This window comes from Ranitomeya variabilis, chromosome 5, assembly GCF_051348905.1.
Source record: "Ranitomeya variabilis isolate aRanVar5 chromosome 5, aRanVar5.hap1, whole genome shotgun sequence".
NCBI lineage: Eukaryota > Metazoa > Chordata > Amphibia > Anura > Dendrobatidae > Ranitomeya > Ranitomeya variabilis.
In genome coordinates, this window is record NC_135236.1 from 562,825,764 (window position 1) to 562,841,658 (window position 15,895).

Below are 15,895 nucleotides of genomic sequence, written 5' to 3' on the forward strand. Positions count from 1 at the left end.
AAAATCTATTCCATTATATTAACATCATTAACTTTCACTAACGAATAAGGTAGAACCTGGTAGAGAGGAGGTGTAATAACCCGAAAAGGTGATTATTGTGTATTAGTAATGGATCTTTGTAAACCTTGTTGTATGACCATGGCGTAATGCCTACTAGACCAAGCCTAGGCTAAGCCTTTCAGGAAATAATAATCTGATTAGAGTCCAGATAAAGCCGTTTTATTAGGTTGGCACAATAGTATGTTTACTAACGCTATTCTCTTGTCCATGTAGGAGATTTGTATGGCGCTATTGGGTCTCCTGTGCGCTCAGCACGAACAGTTGTCGTAGGCAGGAGGCAAGATCTGGTGCAGAGGTTGCTGTACTTTTTGACCTACTTCATCAGGTGTTCTGAACTCCAAGAGACCCACCTCCTGGAGAGCGGAGAAGATGAGGCCATTGTTATGCCTGGTACGGTCATCACTACCATGCTGCAGAAAGGAGAGGTGGAAGAGACGGACTATGTGCTAATCACAGTGCACAAGAATAAGGGATGTTTGCTGAGCAACGATTCAGAGGAAATACGAATTTCTGAAAATAGGTGTCAGTGTTGCCACTGTCCACTCATTGACCAACAGAATGACTTGTTTCTGAAAAACAATCCAAAGAGTTCTTTTCCCAAGTCAATGAAGGCAAGCAGTGATGGGGGCCAACTAGTGACTCAATCATCTAGCCAAAAGGAAGATGGTTATTCTGAAGTCTATAAGGATAAATCAAGAACTTGTCTGGATGCCAAGGTGGAGACTGTCATTAACACTGGGGCAGCTCCATTAGACAAATGTGTCTTGGCAGTGGGCAGTCTCGAGCCAGTGGTTCAGGGTTTGGAAAATGAAAAACTTCAGGATGAAAGCCTAACTGTAAAAGGTATGAGAACTAGTGAAATTACTGTAGAGAAGAAACCTCCCGACAAGTCTGCAGCAATGCCTTGTGGCCCTGGCAATCTTCTGAACAAGGTGACATTTCAGATCGGCGATTCTATGTCACCGGACTCTGATATAGAGATAAAAGTCCAAAATGTATCAGATCACATGCAGAAGCACCAGCTTAATCCAGTGCAGGAACAGAGGACGCTTTCTGATCACCAGTTCAGTGTGGCTAAAGGAAATATTGAGGACCAAAAAACTGGTGGGTCAGCTGAGAAGCTTCCTCGGGTGGCTAGCAAAATCCAAAACTGGAATCCCTTTCATCCTGAAAACACTAGCATGTTTGATGAGTACTTTCCAGAGGATGGTTCTATCGAGGCAAAGATCATTGATGAAATTCCAGAAGTGGCTGCAAAAAAGTCTGATCAGAACAGTCAATCGGGGTGCTCTAACAAACTTTGTGAAACTGATAAACCATCTTCTGATGTGACAAATTCAGTTCTTCCGAATTTATGTAAAAACTGCTTTGCTGAGCAGGACCAAAGAGACAAAGTCTCTGTATCTATCCCCCATGGGGATAAAGAGAAATCTGAAAGTAAAGAGGCAGTGGGTGCTGATTGGGACATTCCCAGGAATGAGAGCTCAGATAGTGCCCTTGGGGACAGTGAAAGTGAGGATACAGGCCACGAACTTCTCGCACCAAGTATTCATTACTATGCGGCTGATCAGGAAGAATGGATGGAAGAAGAGGAGATACAGTTTCCAGGGTGAGGAATTATTTGTACGTTGTATGTTATATGTTATACTATCCTATCATTGATGGATATCCCTTACCTAATCTGTAATACTCACAGATAGATATAGCTTCACTAGGTGTGAGGCATTACATTTAAAAAAAAATATATATATATATATATATATATATATATATATATATATATATATATATATATATATATATATATATATATATATATATATATATATATATATATATATATATATCTATATCTATATCTAATATATAAAGCTGAATGTGTGTATGTATGTGTGTGTGTATGTCCGGGATTGGCATCTGAACCGTCGCAGCTACAGCCACAAAATTTTGCACAGTCACACGTCTGGACCCCGAGAGCGTCATAGGCTATGTTGTGAGGTGAAATTTTAACCCCGCGCTTTCCAATTCACCAAACAATTTTGCCCCTATCTACATAATGGGGAAAAAGTGAAAGGAAAAGTGTTGGAGGCGTCGCAGCTACAGGCACAAAATTTTGCACAGTCACATGTCTGGACCCCGAGAGCGTCAAAGCTATGTTGTGAGGTGAAATTTTAACCCCGCGCTTTCCAATTCACCAAACAATTTTGCCCCTATCTACATAATGGGGAAAAAATGAAAGGAAAAGTGTTGGAGGCAAATTAACAGCTGCCAGATGTGAACAAGGGGGACTTAAAGAATGAGAGCGATGGCGCCAAAGAGTATATACTGTACAGTTGCTAAGGTGGGGCCCCGACATGGGATAATCACCACACCACCACGGGGATATGAACACACACACAAAATGCGCCACACACTACCACGTGCTCGAACACATATACCACCCTCAGCGCACATTTCACCACACATACACCAACCTCGCCACATAAAAGTTGAAACACAAAAGTCGCCGCTCAAAACTCGCCACGCGCAAAACTCTCCACATGCAAAACTCGCCACACGTGCAAAACTCACCTCATGGAAAACTTGCCACACGCAAAACTTGCCCACGCGGAAAAATTGCCACATGCACAAAAGTTGCACCACATGCAAAAGTTGCCCCACACAAAACTTGCACATACTCAAAAGGCACCACACATAAAACTCGCCACGCGCAAAACTCGCCATGCGCAAAACTTGCTGCACACAACTTGCTACACTAACCTGTCACATGCAACTCGACACACAAAAAATTGCTACACGCATGTCGCCACACAAAACTCATCTCACAAAAGTCGCTACATGCATGTCGCCACACGCAACTCAACACACACAACTTGACACACGAAACTCGCCCTAAAACACACACAAGTCTGGTATTATCCTTCAAAAATAAAAATCTGATTAATAAGCTGACAAACTACAAGAGCAACAAATGTACCATATAGGAATCCGGCAGCTGTCAGTCACATGACCAGTGTATTATGTGTATGTGTGAGCTAATATATACTGCCAGGGGGTGGGCTTACTGTTGGCTGGGGATTTATCAGGCTGCCAATTTAGCTTACAAATACTGAGGTAAAAATACTGACCAAATAACGTGTGAACGAGGTCTAATACAGGAGGAGATGACATACAGATATATACTTTTCTTTTTCTTTTATTTTTTTTTATATAGCGCTAACATATTTCGCAGCGCTTTACAGTTTGCACACATCATCATCACTGTCCCCGTTGGGGCTCACAATCTAAACTCCCTATCAGTATGTCTTTGGAGTGTGGGAGGAAACCGGAGAACCCGGAGGAAACCCACGCAAACACAGGGAGAACATACAAACTCCTTGCAGATGTTGTCCTTGGTGGGGTTTGAACCCAGGACTCCAGCGCTGCAAGGCTGCTGTGCTAACCACTGCGCCACCGTGCTGCCCAATATATACTATATATACTATATACAGGAGGAGATGACACACAGGTATATACTATATAGAGGAGGAGATGACACACAGATATATACTATATACAGGAGAGATGACACACAGGTATATACTATATAGAGGAGGAGATGACATACAGGTACATACTACATACAGCAGGAGATGACATGCAGGTATATACTATATACAGAAGGAGATGACACACAGGTATATACTATATACAGGAGCAGATTACCTACAGTTATATAGTATATAGAGGAGGAGATGACATACAGGTATATGCTATGTATAGGAGGAGATGACATACAGGTATATACTATATACAGGAGGAGATGACACACAGATATATACTATATATAGGTGAGATGACACACAAGTATATACTATATACAGGAGGAGATTACATACAGGTATATACTATATATAGGAGGAGATGACATACAGGTATATACTATATACAGGGGAGATGACACACAGAAGGTATATACTATATACAGGGGAGATGACATACAGGTATATACTATATACAGGAGATGACATACAGGTGTATACTATATATAAGGGAGATGACAAACATGTATATACTGAGGTGAAAATGAGGTGTGAGGTGAAAATGAAAAGGTGTGAGTGCAAAATGAGAGGAGTGAGGGAAAATAGTGGAGTGATCGGAAAATGACAGATGTGAGGTCGAAATGACAAGTGTTAGGGGGGAATGAGAGGAGTGAGGGGGAAAATAAGAGGAGTGAGGGGGAAAATGAGAGGTGTGAGGGAGAAAATGAGAGATGTGAGGGGGAAAATGAAAGATGTTATGGGGAAAATGAGAGGCGTGATGGGAAAATAAGAGAAGTGAGGTGCTATAACTAACCACAGATATTTACTATGCCCAGGCAACGCCGGGCTCTTCAGCTAGCTTAGATTTACAATCTCCATGCTTTTTTCATGGTCAACTTTATGTGGCCTGTTCAAGAGTTGGAACAGCCAAAAATCTGTTTGTCTTTGCACCTGAAGGAAAAACTAAGAATGTCGTTTATCAAAAGGCTCTCGAATAAGTAGTAGAAGATTACTTCACATTACTTGGCCAATTTAGTTAAATCTGTGTGGAATATCTCTGGTGTTGAAATATATGTTGTAAAATGCTTCTATTAGCTTAGTTTTTGCCTTTTAATAATTACATTTCTGTCTATTTGTTTTGTGTTTTTTTTTTTTGTGCAGAATACATTTTTGTTAACACATTCTATTTTGCTAACAGCAGTTATTACCCCGGGCGAAGCCGGGTAGTACAGCTAGTGTGTGTGTGTGTGTATATATATATGTATGTATGTATGTATGTATGTATGTATGTATGTATGTATGTGTATATATATATATATATATATATATATATATAATATAAGTAATATGTGCATGTGTGTGTGTGTGTGTGTGTGTGTATATATATACATATATATATACTATAGCATAATTAATATATATTATGTAATATAAGTAATATGTGTGTATGTATATATATATATATATATATATATATATATATATATATATATATATATATATATATATATATATATATATATATATATAATATATTGATAATATATTGGAAGGAAAAGGAACAGCACAATGCTCACCAATGGCGGGTGCCTAGCCCTCTGGATAAAATGGTCCATTTATCCAACATGTATACCAAATAGTAAAAAATGAAGGCAGCACTCCAAAGTATTCAGGTGAAAAAAAGGTGAAGTTTTAATCGACCCACATAACTGCGCGACGTTTCGGCTCTATAATATATATATATATATATATATATATATATATATATATATATATATATATATATATATATATATATATATTATAATCATACATGCGCGCACACACACATGGTATTCAGACCCCTTTACATTTTTCACTCTGTTTCATTGCAGCCATTTGGTAAATTCAAAAAAGTTCATTTTTTTTCTCATTAATGTACACTCTGCATCCCATCTTGACCGAAAAAAAAAAAAAATTAGAAATTTTTTTAAATTTATTAAAAAAGAAAAGCTGAAATATCACATGGCCATAAGTATTCAAACCCTTTGCTCAGTATTGAGTAGAAGCACCCTTTTGAGCTAGTACAGCCATGAGTCTTCTTGGGAATGATGCAACAAGTTTTTCAGACCTGAATTTGGGCATCCTCTCCAGTTCCATCAGGTTGGATGGTGAACGTTGGTGGACAGCCATTTTTAGTTCTCTCCAGAGATGCTCAATTTGGTTTAGGTCAGGACTCTGGCTGTGACAGTCAAGAATGGTCACAGAGTTGCTCTGAAGCCACTCCTTTGTTAATTTAGCTGTGTGCTTAGGATCATTGTCTTGATCAAGATTCATTGTCTTGTTGGAAGGTGAACCTTCAGCTAAGTCTGAGGTCCAGAGCACTCTGGAAGAGGTTTTCATCCAGGATATCTCTGTACTTGGCCACATTCATGTTTCCTTCAGTGGCAACCAGTTGTCCTGTCCCTGCAGCTGAAAAAACACCCCCACAGCATGATGCCTGCCACCACCATGTTCCATGTTTCACTGTTGGGATTGTATTGGGCAGGTGATGAGCAGTGCCTGGTTTTCTCCACACATACCGCTTAGATTTATCACCAAAAAGGTCTATCTTGGTCTCATCAGATCAGAGAATCTTATTTCTCATAGTCTGGGAGTCCTTCATGTGTTTTTAGCAAACTTTATGTGGGCGTTTATATGTCTTGCACTGAGGAGAGGCTTCCGACGGGCCACTCTGCCATAAAGGCCGACTGGTAGAGGGCTGCAGTGATAGTTGACTTGTGGATCTTTCTTCCATCTCCCTACTGCATCTCTGGAGCTCGGCTACAGTGATCTTGGGGTTCTTTACCTCTCTCACCAAGGCTCTTCTCCCACAATTACTCAGTTTGGCTGGACAGCCACGTCTAGGAAGACTTCTGGTGGTCCCAAACTTCTTTAATTTAAGGATTATGGAGGCCTCTGTGCTCTTAGGAACCTTGAGTACTGCAGAAATTCTTTTGTAACCTTGGCCAGATCTGTGCCTTGCCACAATTCTGTCTCTGAGCTCCTTGGCCAGTTCCTTTGACCTTATGATTCTCATTTGATCTGACATGCACTGTGAGCTGTGAGGTCTTATATAGGCAGGTGTGTTGTCATGTTCCCAATGGCAGGGAATTAAACACATAACACGGGCAAAAACAGGACGAGCTCTAGGGTGATGGAACCTGAGCTGACCGCGATCCTGAACCTCAACACTCAACTAACAGCAGCCGGGGAACGTTCCTGGGGGGACTCTAGACGTCTCGCGCCAGCCGGAGATCTAGCTACCCCTATCAGAAGAATCACAGACCTATCTTGCCTCCAGAGAAATATTCCCACAGAAATAGCAGCCCCCCACATATAATGACGGTGAAATGAGAGGAAGGCACAAACGTAGTTATGAAAACAGATTCAGCAAAATGAGGCCCGCTTAAGCTAGATAGCAGAGGATACAAAAGGTGAACTGCGCGGTCAGCTTAAAACCCTTCAAAATACCATCCTGAAATTACGTGAACTCATGTGCCAACTCATGGTACATGAGTGGTAATTTCAGCCCACTAGAGCAACCAGCAGCAGAGAATTACATATCTGCAAGCTGGACTAAAAACATGAAAGCAAACATGAAACAGGGAAATCCAGACTTAGCTTGTCTTGAAGGCCTAGGAGCAGGTAGCAAAGGTAACAGAGACACACTGATACATTGATAGCCGGCAAGGGAATGACAGGAAAGCCAGGTTAAATAGGAAACACCCAGCCTCTGATGGACAGGTGGAAACCAGAGACCGCAACCCACCAAAGTCACCCAGTACCAGCTGTAACCACCAGAGGGAGCCCAAAAACAGAATCCACAACAGTACCCCCCCCTTGAGGAGGGGTCACCGAACCCTTACGAGAACCCCCAGGGCGATCAGGATGAGCTCTATGGAAGGCGCGGACCAAATCAGTCGCATGAACATCAGAGGCGACCACCCAGGAATTATCCTCCTGACCATAACCCTTCCACTTAACCAAATACTGGAGTTTACGTCTGGAAACACGAGAATCCAAGATCTTCTCAACAACATACTCCAATTCTCCCTCCACCAGCACCGGAGCAGGAGGCTCAACCGAAGGAACAACGGGCACCTCATACCTCCGCAATAACGAGCGATGGAACACATTATGAATAGCAAACGATGCCGGGAGATCCAAACGAAAAGATACAGGGTTAAGAATCTCCAAGATCTTATAAGGACCGATGAACCGAGGCTTGAACTTAGGAGAAGAGACCTTCATAGGGACAAAACGAGAAGACAACCACACCAAGTCCCCAACAAGAAGTCGAGGACCCACGCGGCGACGGCGATTAGCAAACTGCTGAGCCTTCTCCTGAGACAACTTCAAATTGTCCACCACCTGATTCCAAATCTGATGTAGCCTGTCCACCATCACGTCCACTCCAGGACAATCCGAAGGCTCCACCTGACCAGAGGAAAAACGAGGATGAAACCCCGAATTACAAAAGAAAGGAGAAACCAAAGTAGCAGAACTAGCCCGATTATTAAGGGCAAATTCGGCCAGTGGCAAAAAGGCAACCCAGTCATCTTGATCAGCAGAAACAAAACACCTTAAATAAGTTTCCAAGGTCTGATTAGTTCGCTCCGTCTGGCCATTCGTCTGAGGATGGAATGCAGACGAGAAAGACAAATCAATGCCCATCTTAGCACAAAACGTCCGCCAAAATCTAGACACAAACTGGGATCCCCTGTCAGAAACGATATTCTCCGGAATCCCATGCAAACGAACCACGTTCTGAAAAAATAAAGGGACCAACTCAGAGGAGGAAGGCAACTTAGGCAAGGGTACCAAATGAACCATCTTAGAAAAGCGGTCACACACAACCCAGATAACGGACATTTTCTGTGAGACAGGGAGATCTGAAATAAAATCCATGGAAATGTGCGTCCAAGGCCTCTTCGGGATAGGCAAGGATAACAACAACCCACTGGCCCGAGAACAGCAAGGCTTAGCCCGAGCACACACTTCACAAGACTGCACAAAGGTGCGCACATCCCTTGACAAGGAAGGCCACCAAAAAGACCTGGCCACCAAGTCTCTAGTACCAAATATTCCAGGATGACCAGCCAACACAGAAGAATGGACCTCGGAGATGACTCTACTGGTCCAATCATCCGGAACAAACAGTCTTTCTGGTGGACAACGATCAGGTTTATCCGCCTGAAACTCCTGCAATGCACGTCGCAAGTCTGGGGAGACGGCGGACAATATTACCCCATCCCTAAGGATACCAGTAGGCCCAGAGTCTCCAGGAGAGTCAGGCACAAAACTCCTGGAAAGAGCATCTGCCTTCACATTCTTTGAACCTGGCAGGTATGAAACCACAAAATTGAAACGAGAAAAAAACAACGACCAACGAGCCTGTCTAGGATTCAGACGCCTGGCCGACTCAAGGTAAATCAGATTTTTGTGATCAGTCAAGACCACCACACGATGTCTAGCACCCTCAAGCCAATGACGCCACTCCTCAAATGCCCACTTCATGGCCAAAAGCTCCCGATTACCCACATCATAATTGCGCTCGGCGGGCGAGAATTTTCTAGAAAAGAACGCACATGGCTTCATCACCGAGCCATCGGAACTTCTCTGTGACAAAACCGCCCCCGCTCCAATCTCGGAAGCATCAACCTCAACCTGAAAAGGAAGTGAAACATCTGGTTGACATAACACAGGAGCAGAAGAAAACCGGCGCTTAAGTTCCTGAAAGGCCTCCACGGCCGTAGGAGACCAATTAGCAACATCAGCACCCTTTTTAGTCAAATCAGTCAAAGGTTTAACAACACTGGAAAAATTAGTAATGAACCGACGATAAAAATTAGCAAAACCCAAGAACTTCTGAAGACTCGTAACAGATGTAGGTTATGTCCAGTCACAAATCGCCTGAACCTTGACGGGATCCATCTCAGTAGTAGAAGGAGAAAAAATGTACCCCAAAAAAGAAATCTTCTGGACTCCGAAGAGACATTTTGAGCCCTTCACAAACAGAGAATTGGCCCGCAGGACTTGAAACACCTTCCTGACCTGTAGAACATGAGACTCCCAGTCATCAGAAAACACCAAAATATCATCCAAATACACAATCATAAACTTATCCAGATATTCACGGAAAATATTGTGCATAAAGGACTGAAAGACTGAAGGAGCATTAGAAAGTCCAAAAGGCATTACCAAATACTCAAAATGGCCCTCAGGCGTATTAAATGCGGTTTTCCACTCATCACCCTGCTTTATCCGCACAAGATTATACGCACCGCGAAGATCTATCTTAGTGAACCACCTAGCCCCCTTAATGCGAGCAAACAAATCAGTCAATAATGGCAATGGATACTGATATTTGACTGTAATCTTATTCAGAAGGCGATAATCTATACAAGGCCTCAGGGAACCATCTTTTTTTGCCACGAAAAAAAAACCTGCTCCCAGAGGGGACGAAGATGGACGAATATGTCCCTTTTCCAAGGACTCCTTAATATAATTCCGCATAGCAGTATGCTCTGGCACTGACAGATTAAATAAACGACCCTTAGGGAACTTACTGCCAGGAATTAATTCTATAGCACAGTCACAATCCCTATGAGGAGGGAGCGAATTGAGCTTGGGCTCCTCAAAAACATCCCGATAGTCAGACAAAAACGCAGGGACCTCAGAAGGAGTAGATGAAGCGATTGAAATCAGAGGTGCATCATCATGAACCCCCTGACATCCCCAGCTTAACACAGACATTGTTTTCCAATCCAGGACTGGATTATGAGTTTGTAACCATGGCAGACCAAGCACTAGTACATCATGTAAATTATACAGTACAAGGAAGCGAATCACCTCCTGATGAACGGGAGTCATGCGCATGGTCACTTGTGTCCAGTACTGCGGTTTATTCATAGCCAATGGTGTAGAGTCAATTCCCTTCAAAGGAATAGGAACTTCCAGAGGCTCTAGACTAAAACCGCAGCGTTTGGCAAATGACCAATCCATAAGACTCAGGGCAGCGCCCGAATCCACATAGGCATCGACGGAAATGGATGACAGTGAACAAATCAGAGTTACAGACAAAATGAACTTAGACTGCAGAGTACTAATGGCAAAAGATTTATCAACCTTTTTTGTGCGTTTAGAGCATGCTGATATAACATGAGCTGAATCACCACAATAAAAACACAATCCATTTTTCCGCCTATAATTTTGCCGTTCACTTCTGGACTGAATTCTATCACATTGCATAGTCTCAGGTGCCTGTTCAGAAGACACCGCCAACTGGTGCACAGGTTTGCGCTCCCGTAAACGCCGATCAATCTGAATGGCCATAGCCATAGACTCATTCAGACCTGTAGGCGCAGGGAACCCCACCATAATATCCTTAATGGCCTCAGAAAGACCATCTCTGAAGTTTGCAGCCAGGGCGCACTCATTCCACTGAGTAAGCACCGACCATTTCCGAAATTTTTGACAATATACTTCCGCTTCATCATGCCCCTGAGAGAGGGCTAATAAAGCCTTTTCAGCCTGAATCTCCAGGTTAGGTTCCTCATAGAGCAATCCCAGTGCCAGAAAAAACGCATCCACACTGAGCAATGCAGGATCCCCTGGTGCCAATGCAAATGCCCAATTCTGAGGGTCGCCCCGCAGGAAAGATATTACAATCTTGACCTGCTGAGCAGGGTCTCCAGAGGAGCGAGATTTCAAAGAAAGAAACAATTTGCAATTGTTCCTGAAATTCAGGAAGGTAGATCTATCTCCAGAAAAAAACTCTGGAATAGGAATTCTAGGTTCAGACATAGGAGTGTGAACAACAAAATCCTGTATGTTTTGAACTTTTGCAGCAAGATTATTCAGGCTGGAAGCCAAACTCTGGACATCCATGATAAACAGCTAAGATCAGAGCCATTCAAGGGTTAAGAGGAGGTAAGAAGCAGCTAGACAGCAATTAAGGGCTAGGCAGCAAAACTCTGAGGGGAAAAAAAAAAAAAATTTCCCTTCAACACTTCTTTTTCTCCTGCTTCAGCCCAAACAATTAACACTTTGTGGGCCGGCTATACTGTCATGTTCCCAATGGCAGGGAATTAAACACATAACACGGGCAAAAACAGGACGAGCTCTAGGGTGATGGAACCTGAGCTGACCGCGATCCTGAACCTCAACACTCAACTAACAGCAGCCGGGGAACGTTCCTGGGGGGACTCTAGACGTCTCGCGCCAGCCGGAGATCTAGCTACCCCTATCAGAAGAATCACAGACCTATCTTGCCTCCAGAGAAATATTCCCACAGAAATAGCAGCCCCCCACATATAATGACGGTGAAATGAGAGGAAGGCACAAACGTAGTTATGAAAACAGATTCAGCAAAATGAGGCCCGCTTAAGCTAGATAGCAGAGGATACAAAAGGTGAACTGCGTGGTCAGCTTAAAACCCTTCAAAATACCATCCTGAAATTACTTGAACTCATGTGCCAACTCATGGTACATGAGTGGTAATTTCAGCCCACTAGAGCAACCAGCAGCAGAGAATTACATATCTGCAAGCTGGACTAAAAACATGAAAGCAAACATGAAACAGGGAAATCCAGACTTAGCTTGTCTTGAAGGCCTAGGAGCAGGTAGCAAAGGTAACAGAGACACACTGATACATTGATAGCCGGCAAGGGAATGACAGGAAAGCCAGGTTAAATAGGAAACACCCAGCCTCTGATGGACAGGTGGAAACCAGAGACCGCAACCCACCAAAGTCACCCAGTACCAGCTGTAACTACCAGAGGGAGCCCAAAAACAGAATCCACAACGTGTGTGCCTTTCCAAACCAAGTCCTACCATTAAACACAGCTGGACTCCAATGAAGCAGTAGAACTGTCTCAAGGAGGATCACAAGGAAATGGACAGCATGTGTTTAAAACATGAGTGTCTGAGCAAAGGGTCTGAATACTTATAACCATATGATATTTCAGTTTTTCTTTTTTAATAAATTTAAAAAAAATTCTGCATTTGTTTTTTTTTTCAGTCAAGATTGGTTGCAGAGTGTACATTAATTAGAATAAAAAATGAAATTTGTTTCATTGCAGCCATTTGGTATATTCAAAAAAGAGTGAAAAATTTAAAGCGGCCTGAATACTTTCCGTACCGCGTGTGTGTGTGTGTGTAATATATTATAAATATTTGATCCCTCTGGCAAACGAGACTTAATACTTGGCGGCAAAACCCTTTTTGGCAAGCACAGCAATGCTGATAATGAGGTTTGCACACATGTCAGGAGGAATTTAGGTCCACTCCTCTTTGCGGATCATCTCTAAATCATTAAGATTTTGAGACTGTCGCTTGGCAACTTGGAGCTTCAACTCCCTCCATAAGTTTTCTATGGGATTGAGGTCTGGAGACTGGCTAGTCCACTCCATGATCTTAATGTGCCTCTTTTTGAGCCACTCCTTTGTTGCCTTGGCTGTATGTTTTTGGTCATTGTCTTGCTGGAAGACCCAGCCACAACCCATTTTTAATGTCCTGGTGGAGGGAAGGGGGTTGTCACTCAGGGTTTTACGGTACATGGCTCCATCCATTCTCCCATTGATGTGGTGAAGTAGTCCTGTGCCCCCAAAACATAATGTTTCTACCTCCATGCTTGACAGTGGGGACTGTGTTCTTTGGGTCTTTAGCATTAACTCAACTCGCCATGTTTGGAGGAAGAGAAATACTGCCTAAGACCTTAATTTTTGTCTTATCTGACCACCACACCTTCTCCTAATCACTCACAGAATCACCCAGGTGTTCATTGGCAAACTTCAGATGGGCCTGCACATGTGCCTTCTTGAGCAGGGGGACCTTGCGGACAGTGCAGGATTTTAAACCTTTATGGCTTAATGTGTTACAATTGGTTTTCTTGGCGACTGTGGTCCCAGCTGCCTTGAGATCGTTAACAAGTTCCCCCTGTGTAGTTTTAGGCTGATCTCTCACCTTCCTCATGATAAAGGATACCCCACGAGGTGAGATTTTGCATGGTGCCCCAGATCGATGTCGATTGACAGTCATTTTGTATTTCTTCCATTTTCTTACTATCGCACCAACAGTTGTCTCCTTCTTACCCAGCATCTTACTTATGGTTTTGTAGCCCGTTTCCAGCTTTTTGCATGCCTTTGATCTTGTCCCTGACATCCTTATAAAGCTCTTTGGTCTTGCCCATGTTGTAGAGGTTAGAGTCTGACTGATTGAGTCTGTGGACAGAAGTATTTAATAAAGGTGACTATGTAAGACAGCTGTCTATAATGCTGGTAACAAGTTGATTAGGAGCGTGTAACTGGTCTGTAGGAGACAGAACACTTAATGGTTGGTACGGGATCAAATACTTATTTCTCACTACAAAATACAAATAAATTTATATAATTTATACAATTTGATTTTATGGATTTTATTTTTGCTATTCTATCTCTCAATGTTAACATGCTAGAATTAACCTACCCTTAAAATTATAAGCTGTTCATGTCTTTGCCAGTGGGCAAACTTACAAAATCAGCAAGGGATCAAATACGTATTTCCCCCACTGTGTATGGAGATAGATAGATAGATGTATGTATACCTCACACCTAGCCAAGCCTTTGATTTCCTGCGTTGCACTGGTGAGTGGTAAACACTCCGAAACATATCTGCAAATTGACTTTTTGTTTTGGCTTCTTATACCAAGTCATTTGGCAAGGCACTTTTAAAGGGTCGATATTGCCAAAAGGTAGTGGTCGATTTCCAGTCATCTTGTCTCTGAAGAGGCCATTTGCATATTCCAATTCTCTGGGGAGTACTGCCTGGTCTGTAAGTCTCACTGCCCCGTCTTGGCACTCTGTCTCTCCATGTGGATTCTAGTTAGACCCTCTGTTTCTTCTAACCTCTTATATAAACAACTTTTTGTTTTTCAGATCAAAACTGGTGGAAGTCAACTCTGTAAAGCCCAATGTTGCTAACTTTGGGAGGTCTTTGTTAGCTGGCTATTGCTCGTCCTATGTACCAGACTTTGTTCTGCAGGGAATTGGAAGTGAGGAGAAGTTACGGCAGTGCCTGATGTCAGACTTGTCACATGCTGTGCAGGTAGGAAGGCACACACATTGGGGACAGAAATCCAGCAAGCAACAAAAGGCTCTGATGGGGAGCCTGCTATTCCGGAGGGTGACAAAAGTGTTTGCCGACTGCCGTTCATTTAATTGCTTGTTTGCGTAGGCCTGTTTTAGCTACATGATTATTGTGATCAGGCACCCATAGGAAAGCTCTTGCACCATAACCGTGCTTTTTATGCTGGGCAACCTCTTTAATATTGTAATTTGCTCACTGGTGAAATAACTTGTTTGTTTTGTTTTACCCATAGCATCCAGTTTTGGATGAACCCATTGCAGAGGCTGTCTGCATTATTGCAGACGTAGATAAATGGTCGGTACAAGTGGCCAGTAGTCAGAGGAGGACGACTGATAACAAGTTGGGCAAGGAGGTGCTGGTATCCAGCCTGGTCTCCAGCCTTCTTCATTCCACTCTTCAGCTTTACAGACACCACTTATCAGCAAACTTCGTAAGTATAGCTAGTGGATAATAAGCTATGCATATCATGACTTCTATCAGGCTCATGGTGAATGGCGCCGATTACCTCAGAAATTTGCACTTTTGATCCCACTTGTCACCGCAGTTATTAGGGATGTTAGGCGATATCTCCATTTTTAATTTACAATTCCTTTTCTCTCCTTTAGTGTATCATGCATCTGGAAGACCGACTACAAGAGCTCTACTTCAAAAGCCGCATGCTTTCCGAATATCTAAAAGGCCAGACCAGAGTTCATGTCAAGGAGCTGAGCATGGTGTTAGGGTAAGATCTCCTTGACACAATCCGCTATGCATCTATAGTACGTGGCTTAAATGGCCGTCTTTACTGAACTCCTGGCCGTTACATCTGAAATGTTAGGGTTTTGTTGTTTTTTTTTTTAATATCATCTTCATCATCATCATCATCATAAACCTGAATGAAATGTCAGGGAGCAAATGCAACTCGTTGCACCATCCAAAATGAATTCAGTCCATGTGTGACTTAGAACTTACTCGTTTGAACGCCTCCAAACATGCTCACGTTTACATCTTCTTGTCATTTGTACATCCGTTTTGGACATCCATGTTGCATTTGTATTTATACATCAATAATTAAGAAATCGTACAGAGCCAAATAGTTTCCTAAGGTAAGAATTGCAGTGTCCGTGTGAAAAATGAATGACAGGTGGATAGTATCCACATGACGGCTATTTTTATTTTTTTCCCCA

General features: G+C 42.7%; 1 protein-coding gene across 2 annotated transcripts in view; it reads left to right on the top strand.

The window, feature by feature from the left end:
* The window catches only part of FNIP1 (folliculin interacting protein 1), a 159,319-nt gene that overhangs the window by 137,901 nt on the left and 5,523 nt on the right, over positions 1 to 15,895 (top strand). For both annotated transcript variants that reach the window (XM_077265971.1, XM_077265972.1), the window contains 4 exons: positions 274 to 1,669; positions 14,519 to 14,687; positions 14,962 to 15,159; positions 15,335 to 15,450. In XM_077265971.1, coding sequence (XP_077122086.1) covers positions 274 to 1,669; positions 14,519 to 14,687; positions 14,962 to 15,159; positions 15,335 to 15,450 — 1,879 coding nt within the window. The remainder of the gene's footprint in view (positions 1 to 273; positions 1,670 to 14,518; positions 14,688 to 14,961; positions 15,160 to 15,334; positions 15,451 to 15,895) is intronic.